Below are 19321 nucleotides of genomic sequence, written 5' to 3'. Positions count from 1 at the left end.
CCAGAGGCCAATAGGCACCTCCGAGCTCCACAGAATGCCAGGCCTGCAAGACGCGAGGGGGAAAAAAATAATAAAAGTTTTAATGACACAGATGCCATATTAAATGAGGCAGTTTTACAATTCACTTTGAATAGGACGCTAACTTATTACAAGTGTGTTATCAGAAGGACGATAAGATTTATAACTCCAAGAGTCAGCTTTTCGCCTTAATGACAATGGATGTGAAGGGGAGGAAATCTGTTCTCTATTAGAGAAGATGAGAGTCCCTTCCCTGTTTTCGGGCACTTACAGATGGGTCCAGGAGGGCAGATACGAAGCCCCTTTGTGTCTCCTTATGAAAAATTGTCTCATTCCCATTTGGCTATGAAAACGGGGCTCTCTGCTGGGTGAGCACCTCGCTCAGCTTTTCAGCTTGAGCTGAGAGAGGGCAAAACAGGGAGAGAGAGAAGAAGGGACAGCAGGCAGACACGGGGATGGGGACAGAGGTGAGGGGGTGGGGGCGGTCCTCAGCCCTCCGGTTTGTGCAGCAAAACTATTTCCCCGTCTTTCTTTGCCATACAAAAGATGGCTTTCCCCTAAACCAACACAGTAAGCAAACTTTAAAAAACTGGGGTCCTATTACAAACCAACGCCCAGCACTAACTGCTTTAAAATTACTGCATAATTAGATTTAGTTGAATTTCACCATTAATTAGGCAGCCGCACTGCAGGGAGCCTTTGAAATCTGAGAAAATGGGAAAAATCATCTGAAGCACGTTTTTAAAACCCAACTTCAATAAATCTTGACGAGGCCCGGAATTCACAGAGTACCTCGCTTCCCTCCCAGGCGGCTGAGGGTAGGGGTCTCCAGGCCCGGGCAGGGGCTGGCATTGGACGTAAGGGGCGATTCCCCCATCCCCTGAGAGCTCAGCCCGGGCCAATCCACTGTCTCTCCAGAGGCCCTCTGAAGACCCTCTCTGGGAGGCCAAATCTGTCCCACGGCCGGCCTCGCCCGCTCAAACCTATTAAAGAAAGGGGATCGTCAGCTGCAGGCGCGCTCCTGCCAGGGGCGCCGTCCACGCAGGCTCACACATTTCTTGGGCCTGCGACCACCCGCCCGGAACCCGCCCTCCGCCGCTGCGCGCCCCCAAGTCAGCCCTCCGCCCGGAAAGCCACCTTTGCTGTAACTTTGACAGGCAAGCAGCAAGTTCTGCCCACGCCTGGCGGGGTTCGCAGCCCAGCCTCCACCCCCAGCTGGACCCGGCCCGCACAAACCCCGGCGCAGCCCCTGCATTAATGAGCGCGAGCGCTGACCAGGTCTGTAAATACTGGCCTCTCCCCTCCCCCTATACCATTCAGACATTTAAGATGCTTTGAGGATAAGAGACTTTTGCTTTTTCTAATTTGCCTCTTGTTGGGAGGGGAGACATGAAATAAACTCTAATTACAAGGGGGGAGGGGAGCGAAGGGAGAAGGGGACACTGCGTTACCAATCTTTCCCCTACGAATTCTGCTGCTCTAATTACAGAACAATCGAGGGCCGCACTCACTCGCCAGCAAGAGTTTAAAAGAGGGTTTTCTGCCTGCAGATGCAATGGTCTTTGGTCGCCCCCCCCCCCACCTCTTTTTTTTTTTTTTCTTTTTTTTCTTTTTTGGTAACCAATGTGTTTTCTATTACCCGGCCCTGCCGTGCCTGGCAGCCCGGCGCTCGCGGTGCAATGGGAGACGCCATGTTGGCTCAGCTCATAGGACCAAGTCAAAAGCGAGCTTCGAGGCAGAGTTTCACACGCTCGAGCTCCCCCTGACCGCCCCCCGCCCCCGCCCCCCGCCTGCCACCGCTTCGTGCACATCCAGGGAGTGCAGCTCCGCGCGCCCGGCACCCCGGACTTTCCCGGGGCGCTGGCGGAATTCCGCCGCACGTAAGTGGGGGGCGGGGGCTGGGGGGGGGCAGGCACTTTTCCGCAGCTGCTGCCAACTCCAGGCCCCCGTCCCTGCACGCCGGCCGGATGCGAACCCAGGCGTCTCCGCGGAACCAGCCCCGGACATCGCCCGCTAACTTTGAGCCCCAGCCCCTCGCGGCCCAGAGAGAGAACTAACGCTGCAAGGCCGAGGCAGGGCGACCGCGAGCCGAGCGAACGGGCTACGATCCTCCCCGCCCCCCCCCCTCCCGCCTCCCACCACCACCCCCAGCTCAGTCTTTCCCCCAGGTTTGTTTGAAAGTGGCGAGAAGCAGCGATCGCCCCTCTCTCTCTCCTCGGACTATTGTTGCATTTCGCGTCTAACTGGGTTCTCTCACACCCCCGAGCGCCAAGAGGAGGAGGGGGAGCGGGTTGGGAAAAGAAATAAAGCGAGCTCAGATCAGATGGAGGAGAGAAAAAAAAAAAAAAAAAAAAAAAAGAAACCAGCAAGGAAAAAGAGACACTTAAAGGGAAAGAGTCGCCATGTTTAGCAGCTTTTTTAAAGATCTCGTCAATTTCACACAGAACGCACTCGCTGGGTCCCAGCCCTCGTCTTTTGTCCAGTTCAGTTGCAGCAAAGATCTTTTGTTCTAACTCAGCGTGAAAAGAAAAACTTTCTTTAAATGCAATAAACTTAAACCAAACTCAAGACTCTAAACAGATCCTCCTCCGGCCACTCTAAACATATACAAGGGGTTTTGTTTTAACCCGTTTGAAAAATTTTGGGTCCTGTTTTTCTGCCTCGCAGACCCCCAAGCTCCTTGCTGAAACTTAGAGTGAGAGAGAGATTTCCAATGACTAGAACACATGCTTAAAGCATAATAAAACAGGGACTGGCTTTTGCTTTGAAAATCATAAATTATAATTTAATGCCAATAATAATTTACAACAAATGGCTGTTTACAATAAACTAACACAAAACAAACAAGGAAAAGGGCCTGTGTTTTACTTATTAGAGAAACTTCACACACTCACATGGATAGCACTTGCAAGAGGAGAAAATAAACAGCAACCGACAAACCTGGAACTAAAAAAGGTCAGCGATATTCTGCCCTAAGTACGTACTTGTATTTCTGGATGTATATATCTACAGAAAGAAGCTGAGGGTCAGCTGGAGAACTCTGCTCAAATGCACACATCAGACAGATTTTTCTGGTCTACATGTATTGACTGGAACTGAGTATCAAAGTTTAATACACTTTACAAAATGATCCCCTTTTCTTCCACCTGCCCTACCCACCCGCTTTTAAAACTGAACCACAACATGGGGAAGTATGGTGGGGGGTGGTGCTGGAAAGCCTCAATAAGAACAAAATTGCAAGCTCCCACACACTGAGCTTCCTCCAAACCAGGAAAAGAGAAAGAGGAAAAAATAAAAAACCTCCAAAACAAAATAGTTACTACTTCCAAATCAGCACACCCTGTAAAGTTTCCTTCCTTCTTTCTTTCTCTTCTTTTTCTTAATTTGGCTTCTAAGGACAAAGGATCCCAAGAGCAGTACAGATTGTATCTACACAATCCGAAATGTCAAAATGTCGATGTGTTTTTATGTACATAACTCCAGTGGAAAAGACTCCCTTGACCTGTGGTCATGCTCTCACAGAATGAACGTAAAGGGGGGGAGGGGAAAGACAGGCCAGCGGCAAGTTATCATATATACACTAACAACAGACCCTTCAGCACTATAAGCTATATCACTGAATTTGAAATCCTCTCAACAACCAAGCTAGATGAGAACCACAGAGTATTTTTAAAAAATCACACCTACTTAAGGAAAAACTCACTGCAAACAACTGCCCTCTATTTACAACGCTGTGATTAGCTTGCTAGAACTGTCTTTTGCTGAACTGTCAGAAATGTACAAAACAGTATTTTTTTCTGATCATAAAATAGATACTGATCTCAAGATTTCTAATACTTTCCACAATACCTTCCCTAAGCAGGCACTTAAGTGTGACAAATATAAGGGCCTTTTTTTTTTTTTTTTTCCTGGAAAATCCATTTTTAATTAAAAGGAGGATTAGGTGAATGGGGGTGGTTTACTATATCAGTATGGCACTTCCTAAACCATAGATAAACCATTAACTTCAGCTTCTCCCCCCCCCACACACACCCAAATTAAACAGGCAAATAAATAACACTAGTCCACCTTTGAACAAACTGAGGGGAGTAAACACATGAAAGCCCCCAGCCCGGCTCAGCGAGAGCTCACAGGGGCTCTTCTCGATGGAAAGACAGTGAGTGGGGACAGCCAAACAGATTTCAGATATCAAATAATATTTTAATTTCTGAATACTTTCAATTTTCCTTGGAATATAACACACAAAGACTCGACCAAACAGTTCAGTTATTATAACTTTTACAGTATACAGAAATGTTGCACTTAAAAAAAAAAAAAAACCTTCAGTTTTTTTTTAAAACACAAACTGTAAACTCTAAGATACTGAATCAATCACGTTACCTATAAGTGCCAACAGTGTTATTTTGTCATGCTGATTTCAATGGTATTTTTTAAAAAGGGAAAATATCAACAATTATAATACAAAGGGTTTGCAAATATACAAACAGATATAGGATTTTCATAACAATTCAAGAACTAAGCGGGACCCAATTCAAATTACAAAAGTTCACTTTTTATTCAAAACCTCAGCACGTGTCTTGGACACATTCCTTGGCTGCCAATAAATTCCACAGTTCATTCTCTTTCTTAAAATATTTTTAAAAAGCTAGGTTTGTCATGGTGTCTTTTTTTTGGGGGGGGGGCAGGGTAGGGGAAGTTAAGTGTTGTGTGTGGTTCCTCCAGTTCTCAAATTAAAGAGTGCTCAACTTCACCTAAAATTTTTGGTCACCACTTGTAAGTGCGTTTCCATCACCTTTGAGTTGCCTTTTAAAGTTTTATGTCTTCCTATGGTATTTTCATGGACTCAGTTTTAATTCTTGCAGAACATATATTTTAAGGATACACAGTTTTTAAGAAGCCAAGATTATATCAAAACTTATTATAGAACCACAGAATAAACTGGTTTGGAACCAGAAAAGTACAAAAAAGAACAGCTAGAGGTACATAGACACAGGACAATTAATAATTTGGAAAAAAAAAAAAAAGACTTACTTTCTCCATTCTGCTAATTTTCTCCCAATCTCCTTAAATGCACTTTTAGCAATATTTTTCAAAAATTTACCAAAAAAAGAAAAAGACTAATTTCCTTTTTATACAAAAATGATAAGTAGCAAGTTGTTCTGACCGACACAGGAGTTTTTTTTTTTTAATGCATTCTGTAAAAGTTCATTTGACAGTCTTTTTTTTTTTTTTTGAAATTCACAGTCCATTAAATTCTTCCCCTCTCTTCGTTTAGCAAACTTGTAACATCCTTTTATATCCTTTCTTAACAGAAGGAATTTAAGCAAACAAACCAGTCTTTTGCCTTTTCTTTCTCTCTGTTTCACTCCCCCTTCTTATTGTGATTTCTTATTTATTGAATTGCCATATACGGCCAGTTAAAACTGCTGCCGGACAGTAACATATCCCGGATGAGGGTTTCGATGGGGGTTTTACCTACCAAACGGACGAAAAACAATTGCTCTATGACTGAGGAGGAGACCGTGCGGAGGGAAGGGAGGCGAAGCAAAAGCTTTCCGAATCGCGTTGGTTGGTTGGGGTACTGGCTCCTAACGTACTCTTCCAAAGCACACTGGGACTTTTCCTGCAAGCTTTCCACATGGGCTACATCAGAGAGACCACAGGCATCTGGAAGAAAGTTTAAAAAAAAAAAAAAAAAGAAGAAGAAGGAGAAGGAGAAGAAGAAGAAGGATTCAGTCATCAGATTAAGAGGTTTGAAATGGGTCACATGAGGTGTGTGTGCAGTGCTTTGTCAAACTGCCCCAACCGGAGTTGGAGCAAATGCCAGTATACTGAAAACTTGGATGGAGGGGAGGGGGGTGGGTTGGAGAGCACGAGATGGTCCTGGGGGTATTTGCTTTAAAGTAAAACACAGCTCAGTGCACCGCAGGCTTTCACGCCACCAGAACTCAGGCTTGGTCCCTGGGAGGCCCAAGCAAAGTGCACTGGGTGAATCTGGCTCAAGTCAGTTGACGGACAGACAAACAGATGAAACCAAAACTGCCAGTGCTCCTCCCCCTCCTCCTCTGTAAATAAGAGTTTGGCTTATAATTATATATGGGGGGGGGGGTGGTGGTGGTGGTGGGAGAGGAGGGCCACAACCTGGCCCAGCCTCTAGTAATGGCGTCCACGACCCAGCCTCAGATTCTCCCCAAAGAGGGCGACTCATTTTTCTCCAGTCTTTGAAACTGATTTAAGTGGCCCTTTAAAACTGATCTTGTCAGTTTAGCCCTATTGAAGGGCAGCCATGCAAACTGTGATCTCTCTGTTCATTTGAGCTGTTTCTTTTCCCCCCTTTTCTTCTCTCTCCCTTTTTCTCCTATCCCCCTTTATTTATTTATTTATTTATTTATTTATTTATTTATTTTAAAACCCAGTTCCCTCCAAGAAGAAACCCCTCCCTGTTATCTTCAGGAAAACACTTTTCTCTTTGGGATATGTGAAAATACAATAAATGCCTCTGAAACGAGAGGCTTCTCAGTGAGGGCGGCGCAGGTTGTGACCTGACCTTTTTGGGCGCCCCAGACAAGACTTGGGGCTAACACATGCATACTGTGAATCCTTAAAACAGATATTTCAAAACAGCCGCCACTACCTCCAGCCCCCAGAACCAGAAGACACATGTAATTTCCTCATGTGTATATCCAGGGACTCTGCATGCAAAGAATGCATAGGTGTCTGTGGTCAGGAATTAAAAGATCTGTCTGCATTGGACTCCCTCCCTTTGCATGGGTACACTGTGTGTCTCCCTACGAATCAGATAAGAGGGACCTTTATCTCTTTGTGAGGCGATCTGCATTCTCCACACAGGCCTCTGCATTTTGCAAATAGTAATAAATTAAACTCTTACGACAGTATCAGGCATTTCTTTCCTTGAAGAGACCAAGGGTAAGGCTAAGAGCTAACAATGATATGGAGAAATTAACAACACCCCCCGTCGTCTGGGATCGTTGGCTGGGTGGAGGGTTGTGGGCTGGGGGTGAAGGGGGCTGTGGGGTTAGGGGAATATCTTGCCTGTACATTTGCATCAGGCAAATGTTCTAGTTATGACAGTTCCCCTGAGAAAAATACTCCAGATCCAAACCTCTCTATACGGCTCTTCCTTGCCCAGACACTGCCCTTTAATTGATTACCTAAGGACTTTCAAAGGCAGAATTTGGGGTGGCTGTGGGGGGAGGTTATGTGTTAAAAAAAAAAACAAAAACCAGCAGCGTATAACAGACAGTGGGTTAAGGACTCAGAACCTGCAATCGATTGAGCTAATGACTTGGGTCCCCAGGTTTCCTTCAGACAATAAGGAAGAGACTGTGAATCTTTTTGTCTGCCACAAGAACTACCCAGCTCTCCGAATGTCCTGGTTACAAGCTGTAAAAAACTGCAGTTCCTAGGTTCCAAGCCCCACAAACGTCCAAATGTTTGTAATTCTTAATTGGGAACCTCTTTCCCCCCCTCTCAGCCATGACAAAGGGATCAGCTGACAACTTAGAAAGAGAATGGAGAGGGGGTGATTTCCACCCACCTGGGATGTGCTGAACTCAGCCTGGAGGCAGCCAAAAGGCTCAGGTGTGGCCCAAAGTGGAAAGCCAGACACCTTCAGAAATCATTTGGCCTCAAGAGTTAATTAATATTAGATCTATTACTCACACAGGTTAAACTACATACAAACTAATTAGATTTCATAACGCAGTCAATGAGGGTTTTATATCTCTGGCAACATTCATACCCAGCCCAAGTTGGCATACATTTTGGGTTGTCTGAAAATCGTCTGAAGTGTTTGCCTGGGCAGAGCAAGCTAGAGGCCAGAGTCTTCAACCCCTTGCAGACATCCTGGACAGTTATGATGCCCCCTTTCTTCCTCTTGCCCCCTTCCTGACAGCCTTCCTCCTCTCCTGGCAGTCTGCATTGTTTTAATAAGAATATGATTCTGAAAACTGCTGCCCTCAGGTTGGGTTTGCCTGGAGCTCCAGCTCCCACTGAGTTAGCAGGCAAACTTTTCCCCTGCAGGGGCAAACTTTTCCCCTGCAGAGATGATGCCAGGACAGCTGCAGGGCCCAGAGGCATCTCCTGGAGACTCAGTCAGGGTGACAGAGAGAGCGCCCTGGGGCAGAGGAGGCTGCACAGGACCAGCCAGCCCAGGAGGCCTGGGCCAAGGGAGGGCACAGGAACACGCATGCCAGTCTGGCAGGCTTGAGAGGCTTCCCCATGGCCCGTTTTGAGAGCATGTGCCCTAAGGGACCTTCCCGAAGCCCCAGGCTTCCTCTCTTGTCCCCAGGACAGGCCTGGCGAGGCCCAGCAGCTCTACAAAGTCCCCACTCCAGGTTGCCCTCAACAGTTTGGCCTTTCCAGGGGGAGGCTGGGCTCACTCTGGGGACTCCCAAGTTCTCTGGGCCCTAACTCTGAGCTAGGAGTCCTTGGGCATGAGAGGGCAGGGCTCCTTCCTACCTGAGGTGAACAGGACTATGGCCTTGAGACAGCTGTACTCGGCGGAGTCGACGTGCAGCGCTTTGAGCTTCTCCACTTGCTCTTGGAAGATCCGTATGTGGTCCATAAAGGCGACCACTCGGTCGGCGGACATGGGTGAGGCGTGTAGGCCAGCGGCGGCCAGGAGCGGGGCGACGTGGAGAGGCATGGAGCACTGTGCCGCGTTCAGCACGAACAGCTCGCTCCAGGTGAGGCGAAGCAGGGCCACCTGGTCGGTGATCTGCAGGTCAGGGAAGAAGGGGATGTTCCGGGCCCACTCGACGGCGCTGAAGAGCATCCGCGCGGCCAGTTCGCAAATGTTCTCGATGCCCATGATGTTGTTGGGCTGCATGCACTGGCTGCCGAAGCGCGACGTGGGGTAGGGCTCGGCGCGCAGCAGCAGAGAAATATATCCGGACAGGTACGAGTGGCAGTTGAGAGGGTCCCCGTTGGTCAGCGCAAACTGCCCGTGGGTTGGCTGGGTGGGCGGCATCCTGCCCCTCTGCACCGCTGCGGGGAGGAAAGGAGACACCCCGCCGTTAATGACCAGCCTCGTCGGTCGCCCAGCTCCCCCGGCAGGGTCTGCCCCAGCCCGACCCCCGCCTGACCCAGAGCCCGCACCGCGCCCGAACAGGCAGGCCTGCCCCTCTCGCCAGCGCGCCAGGGCCACAGACCTGGAAGTCGCCGGGAGCCCGGCAGCACTCCACTCAAGCCACCACCCAGGCGAGCTCTGGCGGCCAGAGCGGCACACTTGCCTCCGAGGCCCGCTCGGGGCTGGGCCGCCGAGGACCCAGAATTGGCCGCTTTGCCTCGGGGTCCCCGGCACTGTGGGCGGGATGGAGCGTTCTGGGGGCATCTTTCTTCTTTACTGCTAAACAGCTGATATTTCTTATTGATTGGAGGAGAGGGAGCGGGAGGGGCGAGTCTGGGGGGGAGGGTGAGACGCTTTTGCAAAAGACACAAGGGTTCACCCCAGACGGCCTGCGGCCACCGTGCCACGACTCTCCCCCCAACCCGGCAGCCCCAGCCCCAGCCCGGCGGGGAGCCCCCCGGTGAGAGAAGAGCGGAGAGCCGAGGTCTGGCGGCAGCCTGATCAGTGTGCTCGAAGAAAGAGAGACGGAGGGAGAGGGCGGAGAGAGAGGCCGGCCGAGGCGAGAGGAAGCCGGGGAGAGGCGGGGAGCAGGCGGCCGGCGCCGGCGCAGCCCGGGTAGGGCCCGAGACGGCCGGGGAAAGCTGGCGAGGCTCGGGCTCGGGCTGTTATCTGACGCCGGACCGGGAGAGTCGCTCTCGCAGAAACACAAAGAAAGCCCGGCGTTCGCTCGCCCAAGCCCGGAGCCCGCGCCCGGCGCCGAGCGCGCCATTGGCCGAGCACAGCTCGCGGCGCTCGGCGAATTTCATATCACAAAGACCCAACTCGCGCAGAGCGAAAGCAGCCGCCGAGGGCCCCTCGCCCACCCGTCCCTACTCCTATCGCGCTCTCCTCCTTTCAAAAGTGAAAGGAAAAAAGAAAACAGAGGTATTTTTTTTTTTTTAGCAGAATGTTAATCCACGGAGGGTCACATGAGCGCTGCCCGGGCGGCAGCGTTAATACGGCGAAGTGCATAAAATTGCCATTTGTAATTTGAACCTCCTGTACAAAAGTACAATCTCAGGTTGGTTTTTTTTTTTTTTGAGAGGGTGGGGGCTGGGGAAAGGGGTGAGGAGGAGGGACATATGTTGAACATGCAGGAAAAACAAGGGGGAGAGAGGGAGAAATCGAGAGGAAAGACGGAGAAGTAAACCAGGCTTTTAAAACAACAACAGACAACACCCCATCCCTCGCAGAAAGGCGAACTCGAATGAACTCGCAATCAATGCAAAGAAAATGAAACAGCCCGAAGAGAAAGTAGAGGAGGAAATCAGTCGGCCAAAGCATGCGGATTTGGGGGGGGGGTCTGGGTTCCAGTGCAGAACTTGCTTCTAGTATAAAACCCCTTTCAGCTGCAATACGAAGAGAAGAGCTTGGGGCTTCTGCGTCCTTACCCAGAGCAGGCTAGCCAAACGCCCCTAGGGCCCCGGGACCCCAGGCGAGGGTGGGGGGGAGAAATGAGAGGCCGATACCTTCCCGTCTCATGCCCACTTTGAGGCACTTTTTGAGGCGGCAGTACTGGCACTGGTTGCGGTGGTGCTGGTCGATGGGACAGTTCCGGTTGGCGCGGCACGTGTAGCTCAGGTTCCTCCGCACGCTGCGCTTGAAGAAGCTCTTGCAGCCCTCGCACGTGAACTGGCCGTAGTGCTTGCCGCTCGACTTGTCCCCGCACACCACGCACTCGATGTGCTGCTGCTGCTGCTGCTTGTCGCCGCCGGGGCCGCCAGGGCCGCCCTGGCCGCCGGCCGCCGTCTGGGCCGGCGTGCTGGCCGGGCCCCCTTGGCCCGGCGTCTGTGGCGTGTGCGGGGCGCCGGGCGGCGGGCCGGGCACAGGCGGCGCCTGCGAGGCCTGGCTGCCCTGCGAGCCGGGCACCTCGTCCTGGGGGTCGCGCCACGTGCTGACTACCATTGCCATATCTATGGGGGCCGCGTCCGGACTTCCTGCTCCCCTGGCTGCGGGCGGCGGCGGCTCCCGGGTCTCGGGCTCCGGCGCGCCGCCTTTTGTGTGTGCGAGGGTGCGAGAGGGCGCGGGAGGGCGCCCCGGGTGGCTCGGGGGCTGGTTGGTTGAGGTTGGTTAGTTTTTCCTTTTTTGTTTCTGCTTTTGCAAAGTTTTGTCGATTGCTTGTCTGGCCCGGTGTGTTTGTTTTGTTTGTTTCCCTCGGCTCAGCTTTGTTGGTTTCGGGGGGCTTTCGGCCCGGAGGGGAGGGGAAAGGGCCAGGGGAGAGAGAGTGGGAGCAGAACGTGGAGAGAGAGGGAGGGGAGGGAGAGCTGCAAGTCGATTGTCTGGCTTCAAGACAGAAGTAGGAGGCAAAAAAAAAAAAAAAAATCTCTCCAAAGATCTCGCTCGCTCTCACTCTCTCCCTCCCTCTCTCGTTCACTCTCTCGCTCTCAGAGCTGGTGTGCCGAGGAGTTGGAGTAGGAGGAGGAAGAGGAGGAGGAAGAGGAGGAGGAGGAGGAGGAGGAGGAGAGGCGACTGTCCGGGGGCCAAGTCCAGGGCAGCCCACAGTCAGCCATTCAGGAAAGCCATCGAAATCAGGAGGACTGGGAGAGCGGAGGCGCCGGTCGCGGGCGCGCCCAGAGAGCCGGGCAGGCCGGGGCGGAGGCCGGCGGCCCGCGGAGTGGCCGGAGCGCTGCCCGGGTCCGGGGGAATCAGCATGAAAGTGGTCCGCGTCGGGCGCTGCGCGGCGTCGTCCTGGCGCTGGGCCGCCGCCGCCGCCTGCCACGGGCGCCCGGCGCGCGCCTCGCTCGCTCTGGCCGCCGCCGCCCGCTTTCGCCGGATGGAGGCCGCTCGCCGCTCCCTGCGGGCCGCCCGGGCCGCCGCCGCCGCCGGAGCCGCCGCCGCCGCCGCCGAAGCCGCCGGGTCGGGCCCGGAGCCGCCGCGTCTAGCGCCGCCGCCGCCGCTGAAGCCGCTGCTGCCGCTGCTGCCGCCGCCGGAGCCGCTGCTGCTGCTGCTGCCGCCGCCGCCTCACACACATAGGGAAAGAGTCAACTCGCCGGCGGCGGGGGAGAAATGATAAAAGAGAGAGAGGAGGGCAGATCACCACCTAGAAGCACATCCTTCGTGCGCAGAGGGGGGAGAAAAAGACGGAGAGAAAGAATGAAAGAAGGGAAAAAAAGGCAGCACGGCACCCGGAGAAAGGAGGCAACTCGGGGAGAGGAGGAGGAGGAGAAGAAAACACACACGCGCGCACGCACACACACACCGCGGAGAGAAAAGAACAGAGAATCAAAGTGATCAAATATGCTAAAAAGGGGGGCGCGGGAGGGAATGCGATTTATAGGCGCCGGGGCTGGCAGAAGTGGCTTCTCCGCGATCAGCTCACTGAGCTCTCTATATAGTGAACTTTGACACGACTGCTGCAACTTAGCGCACGTTGCCATGGTGACGGCGCGCCTTATAAGGCAGCAGCCGGGGTTGGCCTGGCCAGGCGCGCGCGCGCCGCCCCCTCGTCGTCATTGGCCGGAGCGCGGCGGCCCCGCCATGGCGGCCGCGGGCTCAGCCCGGTCCTAGCGCGAGCGGCGTCGCGGCCGCGGCGCGGGGCGCGCGGGGGGCCAAGGGGGGCGGGGAGGGGGCGGCCGCGCCGCCACCACCGCCGGGCGGGGGATGGGCCCGGGCCGGCCCCGGGCACGCGGCCCCCGAGCTCTCCGCACCCCGCACCGGAGGTTTCCGCCCCAGCGGGGAGAGGAGCGCGGCGCGCACACACAACGCCTCTTAAAGGCTCCGCGAGAGGCTTTGGATGGAATCGAGGACTTCGCCTCCCGCAACTTGGCGATGCCACGAAATCCGTCGCTCGCGCACCACCCGGGACTCCCGGCGCATCTTTGTGCCCACAGTGCCAGAGAAAGAGAAAAGTTCCCCGGTTTCTTTGCAGAGGGGTAGTGGGTGGGGGGCAGGATAGGTGCCGAGAACCGAGCTTGGAGGCATTTTGCAAACGAAACATTTGGTCAGATCCGGGTGACGGTAGACCCTTCTCTTAAGCAACTCTGATCACTTGCTTGGTTTTGTGGCTTGATAGACATATCTTTTTTTTTTTTTTTTCCTTTTTAGAGGGAAAAAAGAAAGAAGCCATTTGGTATCTGTCTTTTCCTTGCAGGGTTAACATTTCACAGGTATGTGGCCTGACATTTTAATTGCTCAAATGAAACATCTCGGATGCTGAGAAGCACAAGTAGACTTCATCTCATTGTCATGACGCAATTAAAATCAATTTTCCTCAACTTCATCCTCTCTCATTAGTTATAGCTAACTCACAAGCCAACGTCCTGCCACACTACCCAGTCGTGGAGAGAGGTGAATAGACCGTTCTGTCCGCTGATGGACGAGCGGAGGCAGCCTCCCAGCCTCCTAGCCTCCCCTGTGCATACCCTCTGTACACACATGTAAGCGCACATGTATCAGATGCATATTTGTCAGTGTACACAGACAAAGACTTCAGCGCCTATGCTTCTAGGTCATGGAACAGTTGAGGACGAACTTCATTGTTCCTCAGGTTCCTTTTAGGCATCCATTGAGTCATTAAAACACGACCAGCGATCCTGCTCCAGACTGGAAATAATACCAAGCACAACTCACAGGAACCACACACAAGCCACAGGCCACCTCAAGAGATTCACTGCAATAAGAACAACTTAATAGCCTATGCCAGTCTGCTTCAATGTGCTAAAATCATCAACATGGATGTGTCTCTGAACTCCAGGGCGTTTGGCTTTAAACATCACACATCTAGAATTGGCCCCACGGAACACACTGTATTTCAGGGCAGGCACCTTTCGGTTTGATCACGAGAAGTTCATTATGATTGTTCAACGTTTAGAAAACAAAATTTTGACAGCATCGCACACGTTTTGCCCCAAGAAAAACTGTAAACTTGGAAGCCAACCAGGTTTATGAACAGTTGAAATATTTTACATCAACCACGCCGAGTTTCAGGAAACATGAACACATGTGAAGAGTAAAGTAATGACCCCAGGAAAGCATCCTTGATAGTGCAAAAAATGGACGAGATGAAAGGTGTAAAAAAAACCAACCATAGACCACACATACGATTGACCTGTGCTGGTGTGTGCTCTTTGCATTCAATAAATACCCTTTACCCACAGGCAGAATACAAGGTACGTACTAAGTGAAGATATAGGCAGACAGGGGCTAGTTTTTAGGAGAGGAGAAACCCTCTTTACACTTCCTTGCTGAAACCTTCTTAGTCCTCACCCTTTCTCCGCTGAAATCACGTATTTCACTAAAGCTGCAGGTGCTGGGATTATTTGAAAGTTGTAAAAAAAAAAAACAACCAACTACAGTGGACACTGAACTATCATAAACCTGGTGTGCAATGAGATTGCCACAGAGAAGGCAGGCTGAGAATTTCAGGTTGATTAGAGACACAATATCACTTTCTCTTAAAGAGGACAGAAGGATGGAAAAGAAATCATTTCAAAGGTTTCCCCCCCCCCTTTCAACTCCTATGATTCAAGGGATTGCCTAATGCTACAAATGTCAGTAGATTAGGGGCAATCTCAGCAGAGATGTGGTGGGGCTGGGATGAGACAGGAAATCTAATGGACATACCCATCTCAATTTAATAGAAGAGAATAATTGATTGTAGGGAAATCTTAATCTTGCCTCTTGAGTGCAGACACTTCCATAGCAAGATCACCTTTTACAGACATGCAGTGGGAAATTTCTGAAAAGCAACAGCTTCCACAGGGCACTTAGAGATTTTTGGTGTTTGAAGTATGCTCTGATGGACTCAGATTTAAAATGAAGAATTTCCCAATCTCCTACAAAACTGGAGCCTGCCACAGCACACGACCACAGGCTTCCCATGAAGTCAGACGTGTTTCACTCTGTATTTTAGATTCATTCAGTTATGGGGATGCTATTAGAAATTCAAAACAATAAATAAATGACCATATCAATTGTAGTTGATTTTTACTGCATATAAGAAGAGAAAGGACTGCAGACTGAGAAAAAAAAAAAAGGAGGGGAGAATATTTTCAAATGCCTTCTTCAGAGATGCTCATTTCCCTTGAATAAAACAGCTCTAAGACTAAAAGAGAAATATCAATATGTCGTTACTGTTCAAAAAAAAAAAAAGTCCAGCCCAGTCTTTTATTGCAGATGTAAATTTATTTTAATGAGGGGAATGGCAAGCTTTAATTTGGCTGGAGAAAGTTGGAAAAACATTTGTTTTACTCTGGTGGAAAAAAAAAAAAAAGTAAAGCAAACCCACCCAGGAATATGATTTTCTTGCAGCAAGTGGCCTGACGGCTGTCATTCTCCCCAAATGAAATCACAATATGAATACAGACCCCAGCAAGTGCCGAGTTTAACTCTGAACTCAGTAGAAACCAGTTCTGTCCACCAGGATTCATTGAATTCCTCCTTTCCCTCAATCTAGTTCGTGTGTGTTTTTTCTCTTCCACCACACTGGAGCTCCATGAATAGGGAAAGGGGTTTCCATTGTGTCCCTCTGAACTTCCAAGTCAATGCAATTTTTAACCACTGGCTTGTGGTACTTTGAAAATCACCAGGGGCTGTCAGAGTTGGGTCCTCTGAAAAATTTACAGTGCTAAATCAGAGCATATGCTGGGAGGGAAAAAATTGCTTAACATTGGAGCAAGTACAGTATCTGTCTGCCCCCTAGTGTAAGAGTCCTCGCTGCCTAAAATTCAACTTTAAAAGAAAAGGAGCTCTTAAAGGGAAACGACTTGGAGCTCACGTAGGCATACGAGAATGAAACTTCTGTACATTTTAATCTGAATAATTCTTCAGGATTTAAAATTAATTGGCTCTAGCTTGGTTGGACCGGGCTCGGATCTCGCCACCGCTGCGTTTCCCGAGTCACTGGCGGGGAGAGGTGATCTTCTTTTTTTTTTTTTTTTTTTTTTTTCCTCCCCGAACTGGGTTTCTGTGCGTCCCCCTCACCCCCTCCTCTCTTTTTCTTTCTCTGTCTCTGTCGTCTCTCTCGCTGGCTTTTTAAAAATGAGGAACCGTTCCTTGAATGTTCTGGACAGAGCACAGAATTGCTTCTTAAGTCAGCCCGGCGCGGTTGCAATAGACAGCCAAAAGGTAAACGTTTGCCTGAAATCCGCACGCCGGTTCCGCCACCCCGCCCGATGGTGAGTACCCTTCTCGTTGCGATTCTCCTCCTAGCTTTAACCGAGCGCTTGCCTCCCCGAGCCGCGGCCGAGGGCGCCGGGCAGGACTTTCCTCCCTCCCTGCCTGGCTGGCTGTCAGTTGCACAAGGTTGCAAAATGAAGCGCAGAGGCAAATCGAACAGTAAATGCTGATGCTTAGAGCGAGCCTCGCAGCTCCTTTGCTAGAAAACCGAGTCGTCTGTTGCTTGGAAAAACACGCTTATAGGACTGGCTTTTTTAGTTTGCTCTCTGGAAGGAAAGGAGTTTGAGGAGACAGGACGAGGAGATGGGGAGGCACGGCAGTCTTTACGCTTCGGTTTAATCATATTTTGGCAGCTTTGCAATTGTATTTTCCCCCCCTCTTCCCCCCTCCACCACCTCCCCTATCACACACATGTAATAAAATATGGCAATGCATTGAATTGACTGTCCCCCCCCCTCCCCAAACCCCTGAAACCACAGTCCTAGGCATTTCAGACACGTTAGCAAACCGATTTTTTGAAAAGCCCCAAGTCACCCCCAGCCCCACACAGCACAAGGAGAAAAGTGAGAAAGGAGAGAGAGAGAGAGAAAAAATACTGTAAGTAAACATACCAAAACCATATTTGCCTTGTTCAAGGTCCCAAACCGCTTGCATCTTCCTTCTAAACTGGAATAACTCTCCTTTAGTTTGGCGGGTGAAATAAACGCTTTGTTGGCCCCCTGAAAAGATGTGTCTTTGATAATTAAAGAGAATCTCCTCCTCGGTGTTTATCTAAGCGATTGTGCAAACTGATAAAAAGTAGGCACTAGCCTGCAGGGAAAAAGAGGAAAGGTGAAGGGAGAGACCTTCCACCTCAAGGAAGTGCTTCCCCATGTATTAGGCGTTCTCAGCCTTGGAAAGCCCTGCACACTAACTTTAGAGAGACGAGGTTTCAGGGAGCTTTGTACATAGCTGCTGAGGAATGCGAGCCTCGCCTTTAAGAAAAAAAACCCCAAACCGTAGGTAGGAGATGTCTGGAGTGATCCTTGTCTCTCATCTCATTCCTTAGAAGGAAGAGTGCGTTGTTACACCTTGTTTGGGGCTGGAAAGACGAGACTTTAAAAACACCCGTCCAATTGAAAAAAATCTCCCAACTTAATGAGTTTAGTCGGAGGCTGGAGCAAACGGCTCAGCCTCGGCGGAAAACCGCCAGCAACTATAGGCGATATTGCAAAGCAAGACGACCCGAGGCACAGCCAAATTCCACTGTTTGGGGTCGAGAGGGATGGAGGCTAATCCTAAAGCAAGTTGGAAAAAAACAGAGGTGGGAGAGGAGGGGGAAAAAGCAGCCTCCTAGCAGACTGGCAGACAGGCTCCCCTCACCCTGGATCAAAGATAGAACTTGAAGCAGGAGGGCAACATTTTTCCTAGGAATCCGTTGGAATCCTCATTTTCTACTTTTAACTCATGTCCCCCCAAGTGATTTTTCCCACTCCCCTGCAGAGCCGTGCCCCCCTTTTCCAGTCCCCATTCTAGAACTTTCCTGAGGAGGAAACCTATTTCTTTTGGGGGGGGGAGGGGTTCCCAATTTCAAGCCTTCAAATAATGAATGCTTAATTAACCCCCTCCCTCCACCCACCCTCCCAAATGGAAAAAGGAAGCAGGAATACAGTAACTAGAGAAAATTGAGGAAAAACTATGCTGCCTCTTGCAGTTTAATGCAGTTTTAACTAATGGATTTTTTTTGTTTTGTTTTGTTTTAAGAGAAGAATAATGGGGAAACACGGATCTTTTATTTTAGGAAACTGTTATGGTAAGATGTATGTCAGACTTGACAAATGGAACTAACGCTCTTCGGCTGCTTCTTGTCCTTGTCTTAAACAGGAATTAAGTTAAACACAGTGCTGAATGTTAATTACATGTTTACTGGCTAATGAAAATTACAAATGGTTTTGCCACCTCAAACAATGATGAAAACTCTGAAGACACTGTAATTATATACTTTGAGGGAAATAACTCAGAATATTGATCATAAGAAGTGTAAATCTTTTTTTAACTATTCATTAATACCATAAATATGGGCTACAGAAGTTTTTCCTTGTGGTTTGTCTCATCAGTTATATCGAGTGGATGGATGGTGAGGTTTCTCTGGGGAGGTGGTGAACTCATTCTCTTGTAGAAGGAGGCCACTTGTGTAACTCAGGGGGTGCCCCCTCCCTTCCGCCCCCGCCCCCTTTAACCCCGGCAGAAGGTCGGGGGGGATAGTTGAACGGGAGGAGATGGGGGTGGGGGGGCTGGGCTCAGGGCAGGTGAAGGTGATCACTGCCCAGCCTCTCCTCTCCCCTGCCCTCTTCTCTTCATTGCTCCCTCCTCCCTTCCCTGCCAGGTCTGATCGATGACCGCCTTCCCCAGCCTGGGCGCCTGTCGGGTAACCTGGCATTCTGGTTCCTAATGGAGGACAACTCACCGAAACCCAGCCACGCTGCCCTGGCATCTTAAGTTCCTTCTTTCAGAGGTGGCTAGGGCAGTTCATGGCAAGAGAAGGGGGAAAAAAAAAAAAAAGTTGAGTGTGGAAGGGGTTATTGGGCAAGGTGGCTCAGGCGGCGGAACCAGAACCGGTTTGGGAGTAGAGAAATGTTTTTTGTTTTGTTTTAACTTTGGCCTGAGTTGTAACTCTGCACTCTGGAGCGTGACAGCCACTCCGATCTTGGGGGTCAAAGGTGAGGGCTGCACTAACCCTAAAAGGCTTGTCTGGCCTGGCCAGAAGGCCGAGCTCGGGGAGAGGTGGGGGGTGGGTGGTGTGGCCAGCCATACTGCCTGACGCTTCGGAGGGGGTGTCTGTGAAACCCACACGTGGGGGGCACAGAACCGAGGGCCGGTTTTAAGTGCAATATTAAGGATTTTTTAAAAAGTGCCCTAGGCTTGTGGGACTGGAGTCCTCTTTTTCCCTGAGAATTCCCAAGGCGCTGGTCTTTGTCTTAGAAGGAATGGAGTTTCTGAATGGTGTGAAAGGGACAGAGAGGGTCGCTTCAAATCGATTTTACTTGTCCTTTCTGTCTTTTCGGATCAACGCCCTTC

General features: G+C 50.5%; 1 protein-coding gene and 1 long non-coding RNA gene across 3 annotated transcripts in view; one reads left to right on the top strand and one right to left on the bottom strand.

Moving 5' to 3' along the window:
- Positions 1-4193: 4193 nt before the first annotated feature.
- Positions 4194-17362, bottom strand: NR2F2 (nuclear receptor subfamily 2 group F member 2). Of its 2 annotated transcripts, none has more exons than XM_030317472.1 (3): positions 16876-17362; positions 8500-9027; positions 4194-5685 (listed from the first exon to the last, which is right to left on the bottom strand). In XM_030317472.1, the coding sequence occupies exons 1-3, from the start codon at positions 16916-16918 to the stop codon at positions 5411-5413; spliced, it is 846 nt and encodes a 281-aa protein (XP_030173332.1). In that variant the 5' UTR covers positions 16919-17362; the 3' UTR covers positions 4194-5410. The 2 variants fall into 2 exon arrangements, with proteins under 2 accessions (XP_030173332.1, XP_030173334.1); XM_030317474.1 differs by lacking the exon at positions 16876-17362 and adding an exon at positions 10618-11204.
- The window catches only part of LOC115515559, a 41507-nt gene continuing 38275 nt past the window's right edge, over positions 16090-19321 (top strand). Inside the window, exon 1 of the long non-coding RNA XR_003969332.1 lies at positions 16090-16263. This is a non-coding gene — a long non-coding RNA (uncharacterized LOC115515559). The remainder of the gene's footprint in view (positions 16264-19321) is intronic.

This window comes from Lynx canadensis, chromosome B3, assembly GCF_007474595.2.
Source record: "Lynx canadensis isolate LIC74 chromosome B3, mLynCan4.pri.v2, whole genome shotgun sequence".
NCBI lineage: Eukaryota > Metazoa > Chordata > Mammalia > Carnivora > Felidae > Lynx > Lynx canadensis.
This window is presented reverse-complemented; position numbering and strand designations above follow the sequence as displayed.

Bases quoted from the DNA above. Each gene is read 5' to 3' on its own strand.
- NR2F2 (XM_030317474.1), bottom strand. From the start codon at position 11,059: ATGGCAATGGTAGTCAGCACGTGGCGCGACCCCCAGGACGAGGTGCCC. The intron at 9,028-10,617 runs GTATCGGCCTCT...TCCTCCCCGCAG, and splicing joins AGTGGGCATGAGACGGGAAG to CGGTGCAGAGGGGCAGGATG. The intron at 5,686-8,499 runs GTAGGAAGGAGC...ACTTTCTTCCAG, and splicing joins CATAGTCCTGTTCACCTCAG to ATGCCTGTGGTCTCTCTGAT.